Source organism: Helicoverpa zea, chromosome 25 (genome assembly GCF_022581195.2).
Source record: "Helicoverpa zea isolate HzStark_Cry1AcR chromosome 25, ilHelZeax1.1, whole genome shotgun sequence".
Taxonomy (NCBI): domain Eukaryota; kingdom Metazoa; phylum Arthropoda; class Insecta; order Lepidoptera; family Noctuidae; genus Helicoverpa; species Helicoverpa zea.
The window spans coordinates 8,091,866-8,108,895 of NC_061476.1; the positions used below are offsets into that span (position 1 = coordinate 8,091,866).

Below are 17,030 nucleotides of genomic sequence, written 5' to 3' on the forward strand. Positions count from 1 at the left end.
AGGGAAATCAAAAAAGTTAATTACCCAACTTCTTCTATATAAGTAAAAGTACAGGTTATAACCTGTAGAGATAGGCATTTTCATTTATAGCGATAATTATCGCTATGATTGTCAAGAAATCCTCTGAAGAATAGTACAACTACTTTTTTTTCCGACGTTAAAAATCATCAAATGACCCCTCCCGCTGTGGGTTAGCAGCGGTGAGGGAGTGTCAGACTCTTACTGACTAAAAACCGTCGTGTTCCGTCATAGGCCTTTTATGTACCAGGGCCGCGGTATCTCTTTCGAACAACCCGCAGCCCCGGAGCCTAAATACAGCTAAGTATTATGCATGCCTATGACCTGTTTTCAAGTCTTGAATTATTCAGTTTTTTGTCCCAAAATGGTCGGATAAAGAATTATAAGTAGTTATTCAAAAAACAAAATCACAAAATGCCGTTATTCGGCAAATAGATGACGGAAAAATATTTTTGATACCCAGGTGCTTTCCGCAATCACGTGCGAAACCGTTAAATTATAATCAACCAGATTTATTATTAATCCTGTTACTCATCCTATATTCTAGAGCAAATAATAGCTTGATAACAGTTATTTTTCAAGGTAAAAACAAAAACAAGAAATTGTGAAGTTCAACTTTAATTTCACCTCGGATTGTCATCACACTGAACTTAGATAGGAATTATTTTTTTCTAAAAACATGAAAAATAAACAATACTATTAATTAAGCGAGGAGGTTAGTAACTTTGTTGTGTGCTTAAAGAAGTTAAGAAAGAAATATGATAAAATAAATGGGTCATTGTTTTATAGCTTATCTGGTAGTTCGGTTGTTCACCTCTGCATGTGCTTAAGATTTCGTACCAGTCCATATAAAAATGAAAAAAAAATTGTCAGATAATTCATTAAATTCTTCATCATCATCTCCCGAGCCTTATCCCAACTATGTTGGGGTCGGCTTCCAGTCTAACTGGATGCAGCTAGTACCAGTGATTTACAAGGTGCGGCTGCCTATCTGACCTCCTCAACCCAGTTACTTACCTGGGCAAACCAGTACCTCTTGGTTAGACTGGTGTCAGACTTACTAGCTTCTGACTACCTGTAACCACTGCCAAGGATGTTACATGACAGCAAATTCTTCATATGGTCGGTTTAAGTTACTTACCTATTTTTTTTTGCTTGCCAGATTTATTTTTTCCTTATAATTATTAAAATAAAACTGATAATTAATGTAAATTAATAAAAAACATTTAACCTAAGGTTCTCCTTGCAAACCTATCGACCCTGCGTTCATTGTCCTAGGGTTACTTACCTGCATACAAACTTATTTATTTGTTTACTCAGTAAATAATAAACGCCCATTAAACTTAATTGGCATGACGTTAACTACGATCAATACTCAATACTCAATGACTTTATGGAATGCAATAAAGTCATTGAGTATTGAGTACGACTAGAGTTAATGGCAGGATAACCAGGTACCTAACTACATATACTCGTTATTAAAAAAACAACAAGACTAAAACCAGGTACTACTTTGTTGCAACAACCTTCTTGGACTAAAGGAAATAAAAAGAAATTATATTGAACGTAAAACACAACTTATTAACTTAGAATATGGTCTACGCTCGCAAGAATCAATATAAGATTTTTTTGCCGACTTCTCAAAATTATGCCTTCGGTTTTCCACTTAAGGTCAAAAATATGCGAATTAATTGTTTCAGAGCAAGATGAGAGCGATCGGATCACTGATGGCTGGTATAACCACCACTTAGCACCAAGTGGTATATTAAAATGCTTGAAGATGGGCAGTAGCATTACCGAAGCTATCCCACACTGCTCTCATTTCATTTAGGTACGTACCTACCTACATTTTTTCTTGTCAAATAGTTCGTAAATTATCTCCAAATGAGTCCATTCTTGCCCACTTCACAGTTCTTTAGATACAACCTTGTAAAGCCCTAGTAACAATACCACCCCGTTGCACCATTTGCTATGAAACGGTAAACACAACTTTAAGTAGATAGACAGGTTTTCATAACCAAAAGCGTAAAAGCAAACACGAAGTAGGAAATATATTCCTTATGTAACATCGTGACTGTCACGATGTTTGAGCATGTCTGGAAGTCAATATTGGGCCAATAAATTAATTCTTTCATTCTTTATTTGTGCAGATTCGGTTTCTTTGTTTTAGTGATTAGTTATATAGTACTTACTTTTCGCTGCGTAGTACTGTCAGACTGCTATCTTTAATTTGGCAAATCATTGTTAATAGTGCTTTCACACGGTTTTACATGGTTCCTATAGGTATACCTAAGTACTCAATTCACGTGAGGCCTATCTGTCCTGCGCCTGATCTCTCCCCTATGATATCGGATTGTCGTCCCGTTAGTCAGGCTATAAGGGTCAGGAAAAAAAGAGTGAATCGGCATCTGTGGAAACACAGGAAAAAAACGAGCACAAGAGAACATCTCTCTTGTGCTCGTTTTATTAATAGTACCCGATTGATAAAACATAATATATCCTTAATAGCACATAATTCATTAGATACTTGAGTAAATATTCTTCATGCAAAGAATTCCCGTTATTTACAAACTATGACACTAAATAGGTATTTTGGGTTTTCCCAATAACCTATATCGTTTGCAATAAATGTTTGATAGATTAGACATAGTTCTTAGACTATCTAGCATCTCTGGGTGTAGGTAAATATAGTATAATAGTCTGGAATCAGGTGTTAATCCATGCACTTTTCGAACGTCATATTTATTTCGTGTAGTTTTTATAATACTATCGTGGTCGACCAATATTTACTAAGTTCAGTTGCTCAAATAAACTAACTAAACACAAATAAAATCATGAAAAATCAACAAATGACTCCTCCCGCTGTGGCTGTAGCGTCAGGCAATGGTTTAGTTCTTACTGACTAAACCCCATCATGTTCCTTCATAGGCATCCCGCAGAGTTTTTGTGTAACTTTGCTTTGAGAATCAATCATTTTAGGAAAATAAATAAAATGTTACTTACTTTCAAGCATCCATTCTTTAGGAAATATAAAATATTAACTTTACCTTCTATTTATATATTAGAATCATGTTTATTTGTTTTCAAACATAAGAGACTTTTCCAGCAAGCAACAAGCTACTATGCCCCACGATCTCAGCATACAAATAAGTTATTTAAGCCGAGGAATAATCTCGCATTCACAGGTAATAACAGCTATAGCATGTGCATAAAATTGTATAACAAAATACCAAATACCATTAAAACATTACCATTTTCTAGATTTAAAAATAATTTGACAAGGTTTTTAATTGAAAAATGCTTTTATAGTGTACATGAGTTTTTAGATTATAAATTGTAGGTTTTGGAAAATTACATGTTTATCTTAATTTATTTTGTTATGGTTATGATGTTTACCTTTTTTCTTTTGTTTTTTTTTTACATTATATTGACATTATGGATGTTTAATGATTGAATGAAATTAAATGAAAATTAATAAAATATGTAGGTAACTAATATTTGCACGCCGAAATTACAGGCAGAATAAGAGAACCATTGTCAACAATTTACCAACCTTCTGTACCTTATTTGAGCAAATAAATGATTTTGATTTTTGATTTGATTTGAGCACTGGAAGTTCTAACTTAGGGTTAACAAAGAGCCATTTTCCTTAATCAGTCGTTTATCTCATTCGTGAAAATGAGTTTCTCGAAAACCCGTCATTTTGTTGTCACGTGAATTTTTGGGCAAATACTCATTTCATTATTTACTTACCATCATTTTATTTACACTGTAATACTTATCATAGTATTTATTTAGTGTAAAATTGAGATAAATCTGAATCATCTGAAAAATGACATATTTACAGTTTATTTGCATGTGTAATTTAGTTGTAATAACATTATAATTGCTATTTGTTCTCGGAAAATTATTGTCTTATCTTTTTCTGTGATATTTTCACATTGCATGCTACTTGTGATGTCATACTTTTTAAAGTATCTACTCCTTCATATTTATCTTCTCCCTTTACTTGCTCTTTTCATAAACTCTCCCCCTATGTAATATTGGCGTCCACGGCCGATTTCTGCCACGGCGGCCGTTCTCATTTAAGGAGATCAGCCAGCTGCGCAGGACATATTATGGTGCACAAGCATTTGCGCAGACACAGGTGCACTCCCTATTCCTTCACTCTCATAACCCGATGGGACGGCAATCCGACACGACCGGAAAGAGATCAAGCGCACCCCCTATGTACTACTCCTATGAACTCCCTCTACGTACACCCTTAGACATACACTACCTTACGTATTCTCCGTATAAACTCCTGTAACTGATCTGTTTTAGCCATGTTGGATAGATGTTCACAACCTTTCCTTAGGCCGGAGTCCACCACTGTTTGTTACTACAGGCTTCCATGTCTGTTTTACTGTAGTAATTGGAATTACATCGTTTTGAACCTTATTTTTATTTTAAAATCGGAACTCGATTGATATTTCAACCAATTAATTTAAGATTGCTTATTAAAATCTCCTAATCTCCTCCATTTACCTATTTAAATTGAATATCGTGAATACCTAGGGTATAAAATAAAAGTCAAAAACTCATATAAAACCCACTTTATTTCTCATCTATCTCCCATAATAACCTCTGTAACTGAACGTAATACTATCATATTTACAATATACACACATTGACAATACCAAAATAAATATACAAAAAATAATGTCCTTAAATTTCGATATGTTATACCTTAAGGTAGGTTTTGAATGCCAGCTGCTGACCGCACGTGCCGCGACTGCATGAAGTCGGCCGCAGCTGCACTACTGGTTTGTATGTATTTACATGAAACCGTTTTGTATCGAAGCGGCTGCAGCACGTGCAGTCGCCCTTATATATGAATTGTTTTCATGCAGTCGCTGCAAGTGCGGTCGGCACTTGGCATTCAAAATGTACTTTTATTTATAATACAAAATTTTCCAAAATAAAAACAATATCTAACAGCCATGATTGATAATCTCACAATAATAATATTATAAAAAAATCATAAGAAATTAATTATAACATTTAACTAATTATATAAACTGGTGTTTATTTTAACTGATGGACATTGAGAAAATGGTTTAATCAGTAAGAACGCGTTTCGTAATTTAAGTTAATTAATGATTTATGATTATAATTATATGGTTCAAGATTAATTGTTTTTCTGATGCAAGAATCAGTGATGCGCAATAAGTTTAATTAGAATGACTTGACATAGTTCTCCTTGGGGGTAACCAAAGTGGTCTAATTTATTTATCGAGGTCTATATTTAGTTCCTTGTTGTTATTGTAAGCTTTTAGTGTGTTATTTGCAATTTAATGACGACTTAAGTATTGCTTTGTCAGAATTATGACAACTTTAATTCGGTTACATACTACAGATTCTTATAGGTATAACATATTATATAGGGTAAAGGACAATGCTCAAAAAAAACCCAAGCCCGGCGCAAACTAAAAGTAACTCAAATTATAGGTAATAATAAGTAATGAAATACTGCGTACTAGGCATCATCGAAATCAATGGCTAAATGTATGAAATTGCTATTTTATTTTTTAAAGGGGTAACATGAGCAGCTGGGGCTTATAGTTTAATTAAATTGCTATCTGAAACAACAAACAAGTAATATGGCAAGTAATAAGCTTCTCCAAAAAGATAAATCAATACCGAAGTACAGGCTGCAGCGCCCACGTCATCGCGTCATGAGCGTTTTACATTACTTAGGGTGGGCTAGACATGAGGAACAGTTCGCGCATCCCGCAACATTTTTGGATCTCCTCGTGTTAGAAATAAATAATCGATGACTTTTAAGCGTTATTATTAAAATGAAAAGTACATTCATATCCTGTTTTAGTTCTATCATCCTATTATCTTGTAAAAGTAGGTAGAATAGTGGAGAAGTTGCTATAAACATGTCATTATGTACACTCTTAAACCACAACTGTATCTGTTTGCTGTTCCTTTTACTAATACATTATGTTACCTCTAAAATCTAGAGTAGCAATGTACCGCAGAAGTTAAAATTCGAATAGCAATTTCACACATATAGCCACTGATTTCGATAATGCCCACTATGTAATATTTAATTACTTATTTTTACCTATATTTTGAGTTACATTTCTTTTGCGCCGGGCCTGGGTTTTTTTCTCATACTTCATGAGCATTGTCCTTTAAACTACTAGTTAAAATGCGCTATATTACAACTATTTTCATATAAAATTTAAAATCTCATAATAAGGAATGTATTTGTTTAAAATCTCAGACGTTCCAAAACCATTTTTTCAAATCCATCAAATTAAAATTGATTTAAAATACTTTAAAACGGCTTTAAAAGTCTGCCATTATTTAAAACTTGGTTTTTGTTTAAATAAAAAACCTTATAAGACGGATTTTTAAAAGCCGTGTTCTAATCACCATTTAAATTCTTTCTTCATACCATAGGTAATCCATAGAAGTAGTATTTAAATTACAAATTAGTCTTAAAGACTTTTTTTACCATTAAAATGACATATTGACAGTTATCACACAACTAGGTGCTTCTAACAGTTTAACTCGCACTTCACACCAATTTCATCTTTATTAGTAGAGCCATTTTAGCTTGAAAGTACGACAAAGAGACTGACAAAACAAAATTTCACATTTATGTAGTCGATTGTAACCGTCGTACCACAAAATCTTTTAAACGTTTGTTGAAAACTTGTCTGAAAAAAATTAGAGATTATGACGTTGAAATACGATCCGTTTTGCAGCCACACTTTTTTTTTGAAAAGTGCTCAACAGATGTTAAATTTTTTGTAGTAAGGCTGTAAGTATTTACACAAACCTTTAAAAAGTACTTTGTAGTATGTCAGTCCTACCCTTATACACTTCATATTATGTACATCCCTTTTATAAATATTTTATCACCCGTTCTCCTGAGATGAAACATATGTACTGATCTTGATTTTACCATAGTCTTGATATAGTATTTATACCCAAACTGTACATATTAGGAAGTGTTTTTATTTATTTTTATTCTATAAAACTTGGATCGAGTCTAATTTTTCCTATCTTAGCTGCAGAATATTTAAAATGTATTTTCCTACTAAAAGTGCTTTCAAAATTTTCACCGTTTTTTATATAAGTGTAAATTGAAATATAGCTACTATTGTGTATCTACGGAGTTATTTAGAATATTAATTGTGGTCTGTATTTGGTCAATAAGACTTATGTACTAAATAGTTGCCAATACTATTAAATTTTAAAAGTGGCCACTTTTAAAAGTGATGGTTCTTCATGTCCGATAGGTTTATTATACTAATCTGATCAACTTCATGTGCTTTATTTAAATTGCAATCAACCTTTATTTGGTATTTATAAAAACAAATGGTTTAGTTGTTTTTTTTTGTTTCGAGATAAATTATTTTTCAAACAGCTGCCATTTATTGCATAAATAAGGAAATTGAATATGCCTTCTATAAGGTCCTTTGTTTATATAAATTGATTAATTGCATCAATCACAGTTTTACTAATCCCAGATTATATTTCTTCTAGGTCATATAACTAGCCAGATTTAAGGTATCGAGACATAATCATATAAGTTTAGAATATAGTAGTGTGGTAACGTATAGTATGATTTATGCTATTGAAATAAGGTTGAAAATGAAATGCATTTAGTTTAGTATAAATTGGTCTGACTTTCATAGCTTATATGAGCTAGTTTACTGAGAACCTATAATAAGTTGAATTTACATTTAATCGATCAAACAAATACATGCAATTTTTGACTCTAAACAAAATATTTAAGGTTCAATTTTCATCCTACATTTTTTACTAGCTTGGATCCCAGTAAGCTTCACATTATTTTTACATACCAAGTGACTTATATAAAGTACCTATGTGTATAACACCACTTTTCAAGACCTACATATATTATGTAGCTTTCGTATAGTACTTATTTGTTTCAGAAACCTGCACATATTATATAAGGGTGCGTTTAAACCAAACGAGCAAATGTTCACTTTATGTTCTTATTTGTATTATGTAATTATTTTAGAGCGAACAACGAAATCATGTTCTGTATAAAACATTGTGTCTTGCTTACAAGAGATCTCTAGTTAGCAAATTTGATACAACAATGACATTCTTGAACTTTTAAACATCATAGGGAAAACATTTTGCGAAAAAAAAATCTAGTTATTTTGGTCAAAAAGCGCTCCTTACTAGCTATTTAACCATTTTCAAGTCCAAATCCCTAAAAAGAGCTTGATCCCTTACCCCTGGGGTGCAGGCATGTGTCAGTGTTCAGTAGCCTCCCCATCAGAGGCGGGTATTGATAGCCTGATAGCCTATCAGGGGCCTTATCTGGCAGATAGCACTAACTATCGGATAACTAACTGACAATTTAACAGTAACTAGTGAAACCTGGCCTAAAAATACTGTATTTTTTTGTTTGTTTGGTCTAAACGCCCCCCTAAATATAGTTTTCTATTATTTCAGTTTCTACTACCCATACCCCTGGGGTGCAGGCATGTGTCAGTGTTCAGTAGCCTCCCCATCAGTGGGTGTAGTGGGGGCGGGCAGCGCTCGCGGGGGCAGAGTGCTGGGGGCGGCGTCGCTGTCCAGGGGGCGGTACGACCAGTTGCCGGCGCCGTCGAATTCTAGTACGTGAGTGTGGTATTTCCTGTGGGAAGAAGGAGTTTGGTGAGATTTTGTTATTAAGAAATATCTTTTGGCTACTTAACAAGATGCGATATTAAAGGAAAAAATACCAATTTAATATTAGTTACTTGACATAAATTGTAGATACTTGTATAACCCATGCTTCATTTACAAGTACATATTATTATGTAGTTGGAAGTCAGGATTCTCACAACCAACCATTTTTGTTGCGGGAAACATCAATCTTGATTATACAACGTTATTTTTTGTTTATGCGAAACCTGATTCACCTATCTAGTATTTTTATGTAAAGAATCTATGTACGAAATTTTAAAACCGTATCATGAAAAATCACAAAGTTATAAGCTTGTTAAGTTACGGGACTGTCCGTAAAAATACATAATCACCACAAAACGCACACATGCCGCGCGACGCGATAGCACTGTGCGCTCGCGCCCGCTATGAACTCGCCGTGACCGCCGTTGTGCGAGAATAAATACCTATTTGTGGTGTCCAACATTCAAAGTTTTTTAGATAATTTTGGGAAAAAATATAACATGGTGTAAAAACTATTGGAATCGATTCAGTTACTGATTCTGAACAAACTATATTCAGGTTTCGCACAAACAAAAAATAACGTTGTATATATCCCGATGTACTCGAAGTGAGTGATTAGACTAAGCTAGCGAGGCAGATGGAGTATTTATTTTTTACAAACTTCTGTCAGGAGTTTTATCAAAATCCGTTCAACCTTTTGAGTATGAAGAAATAAAAAATATACCTACACAAAATACATACTCACAAATTTTCGCATTTATAATGTCAGTGTGATATTTTTAATTTGTATTTTATTATGATACAAGGTGTTGATTTGCATTTGTGCCATACTTCAGGAGGAGGTCATAAAATACGTAAATACTCGATTGGAATTACAGTGGACGGGAAATAGCTAATATGTACTGCTTTTTTTGTCATTGTAATGTCGTAGTATTTCAGAATTAATCCAATTTTATGAATGAAAATTATGAATGATCGTTGCGTATGCTTTGTGTTTGCGTTTGTGTGAAGGCACAGCACGGTTTTAAGGCCAGTAACACACGCGCCAAGTTCAAAGACGGCTAGATGACATTGGCGGAATTCAGAAAAAAAAAAAAAAAAAAAAAAATTACGTACCAATTTTTTTGTTGATTCGGGTCGAGAATCATTAGCATAATTACGTCCTTGACTATGGCACGGATGCAAATCAACAGCTTGTATAATACTTACCAGACACTAGGCCTGTGTGTGATGGAGAGCAACGTGATGCCTTCCTTAACGGCTTCTTCGTACATAACAACCTCCGTCTCCATGGAGACGGCGCTAGTGCACTCGTCTAGTAACGCGTATACAGGCCTGCAAGGTACGAAATATGGGTTAGATAATGAAAGGAAAGTGTCTGTAATGGAATGTTTTTTTTTTTTGGAGTGGGCTTATGACATGCGAATTTTAAGATATTCTATATCAATATTTATTAAGATTTTACTGCTAATTACAACTGAGCTATTTGTATTCGTACATGCTGAACTATAGTTTTTTTTTATTACCTTACACTATCCCACTGCCTTTTTTCTGAGGAAATCATTGAATGACCACTCCCGACTCCCGCTGTGGATTAGCAGCGTGAGGGAGTGTCAGATTCTTACCAACTAAAACCTATTACGTTCCTTCTTAAGTCCTTTGTGTACCAAGGCCGCGGTAACTCTTTCGAACAATCCTGTAGCTGGTTCAGGCTTTGGTCCTTGTGGGCCTTACTGACCTATGGTAGAACATCCGGGCCATGGCCATCCTCTGCTTCTCCCCGCCGGACAGCGTGGCCCGCCAGTCCCGCAGGCCCACAGTACTATGCTGCACTACACTGACCTGTGGTAGAACATCCGGGCCATGGCCATCCTCTGCTTCTCCCCGCCGGACAGCGTGGCCCGCCAGTCCCGCAGGCCCACAGTACTATGCTGCACTACACTGACCTGTGGTAGAACATCCGGGCCATGGCCATCCTCTGCTTCTCCCCGCCGGACAGCGTGGCCCGCCAGTCCCGCAGGCCCACAGTACTATGCTGCACTACACTGACCTGTGGTAGAACATCCGGGCCATGGCCATCCTCTGCTTCTCCCCGCCGGACAGCGTGGCCCGCCAGTCCCGCAGGCCCACAGTACTATGCTGCACTACACTGACCTGTGGTAGAACATCCGGGCCATGGCCATCCTCTGCTTCTCCCCGCCGGACAGCGTGGCCCGCCAGTCCCGCAGGCCCACAGTACTATGCTGCACTACACTGACCTGTGGTAGAACATCCGGGCCATGGCCATCCTCTGCTTCTCCCCGCCGGACAGCGTGGCCCGCCAGTCCCGCACGGCCCAGAGCCCGCCGTGCCTGGCGGCGGCGGCGTCGAGGCGGACGAGCTTCAGTATATGTGCGGCACGACGTTCTGCGGCGACGTCGCCTTCTTTGGCCCGCGAGGGGTAGGTTACTTGGTCTATTAGAGAGCCCATTGACATGTATGGCCTGTCAATGAGGAGAACATGTTGATTAACGTTACGAGCAAAGAATAGATAAAAAAGGAAAAAAAAGAAATGACACTTTGTCCTGCCACCACAAACTTTAGCAAAGCTTTCGAGAAGGTCGATCATAAACTGGTATGGCATAATATTACATTTGTTTTCACATAATCAAATTATATTACGACCTTTGATGTAAAATTGGATGAATCTTTAAATAGAATCCGTCATCAATAAAAAAATCTTTCAAATAATATACACTTTCACACCACCATAAGTTGGTGTTCCTCAAGGTACGATTTTCAGCCCACTGTATATATTTTGTTTTATAACTTTTCCTTACCTCTGCGGTATATAGAACATGATAGGCCTAGAAGTACAAGAGCCGGTATCGTTGAAGTTGGTATCATCTGCGCAGTGTGCGCAGGCGCAGGGCCGCGGCACGTGCAGCTCGCCGCCGAACACCGGCCATAAGCCGGAGATTATGCGGAATAAACTGTGAACGGAATAAATAAGTTAGGTATTTGTTATTTTGTTTTTGTTAGACATCTGATTTACATGTGGGACAATTCTATAATATGATTTTTTAAATTTTGTTAATATAGCTGTCAGTTTTTTTAAGAATCCACTGACAACTGATCGGTTTGCAGTTGATTATCGTGTTGAAAAGTCTGTCATCGTCATTAATTTACTATCGATGTCAGTGATAATTACTCCTATAGGTACTGTTATCTTTCCTGTATTTAGATGCGAATTTAACAAACTTCTCACATGCTTCCTCTTTCGAACTTTAAATGTTACGCCGGGTCGGATTTACTTATCAAGCATCGTCAATGAACGGACCTAATTCTATCGAACTTGAATGCATTGTATATTATAAAATATTAAACATATAAAATATTTTTTCAAAAAAACTAGGTGTACTAATAAGAACCACTGATTATTCCAATATCATGTATACCCATGAATTTCATCACGCCTTTTCATCCTACTCTCTTACCTAGACTTCCCGCATCCATTAGGCCCCACTATCAGCAGATGTGTCCCGGGCTGGATGTGGAGCGTGACGCCGCCGCACACCACGTCACACGCCGGCGTCACCACGGGCACTCCGCGCAGTCGGATAGAGTGGTCGCTCGTGTAGATAATTTTACCTGCAATTTGGATGAGTAAGATTATTTACTGAGCAAATATTTTGGGAAGATGGGGGTTTTTATAAGGTTTTTAGCTAAAAAAGAATCGTGGCGGCCTAATGGGTAAAGCCTCTCATGTATGAGTGTGTGGGCTCGATTCCAGGTCAGGCAAGTACCAATGTAACTTTTTTAAGTTTGTATGTACTTTCTAAGTATATCTTGGACATCAATGACTGTGTTTCGGATGGCACGTTACTGTAGATCCCGGCTGTCATTGAACATCCTTGGCAGTCGTTATGGGTAGTCAGAAGCCAGTAAGTCTGACACCAGTCTAACCAAGGGGTATCGGGTTGCCCGGGTAACTGGGTTGAGGAGGTCAGATAGGCAGTCGCTCCTTGTAAACCACTGTTACTCAGCTACATCCGGTTAGACTGTAAGCCAACTCCAACATAGTTGGGAAAAGGCTCGGGAGATGGTGATGGACATCATGAGACTGGCTAAAGCCACAGCACGTTACCTTGCGGCACGGGTCGGTTGTCGCGGAAGGTGACCTGGAAGGCGGCGTGCGGCGCCGTGACGTGCACGCTGCGCACGCACTGGCCTCGCGCCACTTCGCCGAACACCACCAGCATGTCCGATACTCGGGTCGCGTAGCCTGCTAGTGTCACTATTTCCTGGAATTACGAGAAAAAAAAACACTATTAACCCTTTAAAAAAATCTCAAACTCAAAACCTCGAAAATAACCACGGAAAACATCCTGTATATGCCACATTCAATTGAATTCCATTCAATCAAAGTGAATATCGAGTTATTAAAGCAGTATAGCGCGCGATGTAGGGTTACACCGTGCTCAAGGTGCGTTCTCGCATGGTTAATTTTTTTTTCCAAAATATCTGTTTCATTAATATTATATTTCTTTATTCCGAAGCTTTTGTTTTAATTGGACAACTATAATATAACACTACATTAGAAACACTCTGTAAGTAAGTCTTACCTTATAACTGGACATGAGCCGTTCGATAGCGTCGGCGGCCGAGTTGAGCAGATTCCTAGACGTCGTCATGTACTCCGCGCGGTCACTTATACTGCTTCCTGAAAATAAATACAAGCATATCATTGACGTAAGAGGTAAAATCAGAATTGGTAATTAAAGAAACTACAAAATAGAAAAACAAGAGAATAATTTTTACAAAGTTTTTCCTCGAAAATTCTAAACCTCAAACTCAAAATCGCTAATATAAATTAGGCTGATAAATCAGCAGTTCTCGAACGTCAAAAACGAAAGACAGTCCTCACGCCACTTTCTGTGTTTTTGCTTGCAAAGATACGAATACTTTAAACAAAGAAAAGATTTCTTCAAGACCCAAATGGCGCTTTACATCTAAGTATACTTAATACTATATTAGTACTATATTTGCTTTTAAGTTACAAACATAGGCAAAAACTTTAAAAAATATTTGAGACTATTGCTATTGTGGTGTGATATCATACTGTGACGCAAACTATTCGTAAAATAAAACTCAAAATCAGCTGAAAACACTCACCATCTCTCTGAGAATGCGTGGCCGTCAGAATAGGCAGTGCCAACATGACCATCCCCGTCCCTGACCAGACGTACTTCATGCAGAACTGCTCCAGCATCACGTACCAGAGCTTCTTGTTGAAGACCGACGTCATCTGGGCTACTAGCTCCTTGTAGGCTGCTTGGAGCTGGCCTAGTTCCACCTGGAAGACGAAATTAAGAGTATTTATTGAAACCACGACGACTAAAAACGGTAGACGGGTTTGTAACATTTGTGTTGTCGTTTTTATTCTAAAGAAGAAAGATGAGTTGAAGAAAGAAAGGTTTATTAATTAAAAATATGTATATTATGTATAGCATTACGGCCTTTTTCAAGACGTTTGTGATGTTTAATAAAATTCGTATAGGTAATAGCAACATTGGTTTGAATTTAATTTTCTGTACCTAATATATCTTATTTATTTTTTATACACACGTATTCTCCATATATGTGCATCCTACCTAATCTACATATTTACAAAAAAAAAATGAAAAATTGGTGTCAATTTTACTGACGTTATATTCTACAGAAGAAGAAAAAGCGTATTCAGATTCTACATCAAAAATAAAATAAAAAGGACTTATTATTTCCAAAAACCAAAAAAGTTCTCAATGTTTTTAACCTATGTCTTTTAAAAGTCACATCAAGATCAAAAAGGTATAGGCATCTTTCAAACATTATCAGAGTATCTGGTATTGGTGTCTTGGCTTGTTGTTTTGCGTGTTATATGCGTCATAACCGCAAATAAATGCTATGACCTTTTTTTTAACGACGTCAAAAATTATCAAATGACCCCGCTGTGGGTTAGCAGCGGTGAGGGAGTGTCAGACTCTTACTGACTAAAAACCGTCGTGTTCCGTCGTAGGCCTTTTATGTACCAGGGCTGCGGTAACTCTTTCGAACAATCCCGCAGCACATCACAACTGACCTTATGTCCACCATAGAAAGCCACCTCCTCAGCATGGGCAATCAATCGTGCATGCACGTGCCTCAAGTTGGCCTTCATGCGCGCCTCCTCCCCGGCTAAAGCACCGAACCTTGGACTGAGTAGTCGGAGTAGCTGCCCGGTCATGCAGATCACTACTGTGGCTATGCTGGGTCCTGGGAATTAATTATATTAATTTATGTAATAAAAAATAAAAGGATATTAATTTAATTTTTATATAAGTTGCCAGTAAATTCTTTATATGAGTATAGGACTACATTCAATGGGGGATAATTAATAGTCCAGCAAAAAATTCTAAAAAAGGCCTATACTTTAGTATTACAATGCTGAAGCTGAAGAGTTTGTTTGAACATGCTAATGCTAATTGCAGGAAATATACTGTCAAAATTTGAAACATTCTTTCATTTTCGGCTCATTAATCGAGGAAGGCAGTCGACTGTTTATATTCGGATGCGCCATAACGGTATATCATGAAGTAGAAATTGCGTGCGAACATTTCTAAAATGTCCACAAGGCTGCAACCTTTGCTAACACATGCCAGGTGTAGACTGGTGACGCGATTTTTCCGGCGAACTATTTTGGGAGAATCTCGCCATAATCACCGCATCCAACATGTCTATGTACTCACCAATAAAGATATTGCCCTTCATCTTATTGGAGTAGGTGGCGAGGGTCAGCACGATGAGGAGCAGGTCGAAGCACGGCTTCGTCAACGAGCTGTACAGGTGTGCCACCGATTGCGTGAACACTGACACGTCTTCTGTTAACCTGGGTAATGGAAATATTGTAAATTAGTGAGTGTTTAGAACTAAAAGTCATTATAAAGACTCCTACTACGGGTCTGCTGGAAGAGATTCCATAAGAAATAAGCTGTACTATTTTATGTTACTTCTACTTCTTTTATGTGTTTACTGTGTACATAAATGGTTAATTCAATAAATAAAGAGGTCTAACGAAGGATGTATCTAAGTTGCTGGGATGTTTGTTGCGCCACTTCTTCTTCCCAGTAAAAACACATAGGAAGTGGTGAAGGGCGGGCGTGTTGGGGACTGTTTTTTGTTTTTGACGTTCGAACAGGGCTGAGTTATCAGCCTAATTTGAATAAACGAGTTTGAGTTGGTTAATGAAAGTAGTCGTTGGTCAAAATCTTTGTGAATAAAACATTACAAATAGCTTATTTTGCATATACCTAATTTAATGTGTTTTTATTGTGTCAATAAAGGTTTCATATACTTGCATAAAAATCTTTTTTTGTATCAATTAAGGCTTTAAATGCCCGTATAACAAAATTGAATTTTTTACGACTTGTTGTAGTTCAAACCATATTTTTACCTCTCACCATAGACAAAACATAACGCACTATACTCATATTTAAGATCTACATATTTGTATAGGTACTACACAAGTTTTGTGAGTAAAATAAATGACTCTGACTTTGTTAAATTTGCCTTAGGTTCAGAAAAAAGACAAGATAATAACAAATCGTACAGAGCAAAAACAAGCTACTGATGCACCGCAATAAAAAAAAAAAAAAAAAAAAAACAAAACAAAAGTTAAAAAGTACATAAGATCTATCAATAAATAATCGGAACCAACCACTTACCTATGATCAGCATTTTCAATCCTAGCATCTAAATTGGCAACCCTATAGTAAGTCTGGTTCTTGAAGTACAAGTCATAAGCATGGTTGACCAGCCGGGTCCTGAAGGCGAGAGCTAGTCTGCTCTCCAGGTATCTGATCATGGAATTTATGAAGGTAGCCGGAACAGCTATGCCGAACCATTGGAGTAGGAGCGCTGCGAAGCGTCGCATGTCCTTTTGGACTATGTGTTTCACTGGAAGGGAAAAGTTGTAGATAATTATAAATATGTTTGTTAGTAGGATATTTTTCAAATTAGAATTTAACGAGAAACAAGAAGTAAATATTTATAGCTCAAAATGTTGTCGCTAATCCTATAAATCTCTATTATTGATCACACAAGTTTGTTTTAGTTTGATATCTTCCAAAAACCGAACGGAACGGACCCTAAACGGTAAAAATGTTACGTAAAATTTTATTTAATTAAATAATGTAGGTACTTTGAAGACTGAAAACTTCATGATCATCGTCCTCCTATCCTTATCCCAATTTTAATAGAGGTCTGCGCAGCTTGCTTTCTAGTTCCATACTCTTCTATCTGCC

The 17,030-nt window shown here is 36.8% G+C and overlaps 1 protein-coding gene across 5 annotated transcripts in view; it reads right to left on the reverse strand.

The window, feature by feature from the left end:
* Positions 1 to 6,180: 6,180 nt before the first annotated feature.
* LOC124642591 (ATP-binding cassette sub-family D member) overlaps positions 6,181 to 17,030 on the reverse strand; it is a 75,819-nt gene continuing 64,969 nt past the window's right edge. For 2 of the 5 annotated variants that reach the window (XM_047181051.1, XM_047181050.1), the window contains 11 exons: positions 16,452 to 16,683; positions 15,477 to 15,616; positions 14,831 to 15,003; positions 13,885 to 14,065; positions 13,335 to 13,432; positions 12,857 to 13,013; positions 12,207 to 12,360; positions 11,550 to 11,702; positions 10,989 to 11,213; positions 9,940 to 10,065; positions 6,181 to 8,695 (listed from right to left, as the gene is read on the reverse strand). In XM_047181051.1, the coding sequence (XP_047037007.1) occupies positions 8,548 to 8,695; positions 9,940 to 10,065; positions 10,989 to 11,213; positions 11,550 to 11,702; positions 12,207 to 12,360; positions 12,857 to 13,013; positions 13,335 to 13,432; positions 13,885 to 14,065; positions 14,831 to 15,003; positions 15,477 to 15,616; positions 16,452 to 16,683 (1,787 nt within the window). In that variant the 3' untranslated portion in view covers positions 6,181 to 8,547. Of the gene's footprint in view, positions 8,696 to 9,934; positions 10,066 to 10,468; positions 11,214 to 11,549; positions 11,703 to 12,206; positions 12,361 to 12,856; positions 13,014 to 13,334; positions 13,433 to 13,884; positions 14,066 to 14,830; positions 15,004 to 15,476; positions 15,617 to 16,451; positions 16,684 to 17,030 lie in introns of those variants that run through there. The other 3 variants (XR_006985789.1, XR_006985788.1, XR_006985790.1) reach the window with 3 other exon arrangements.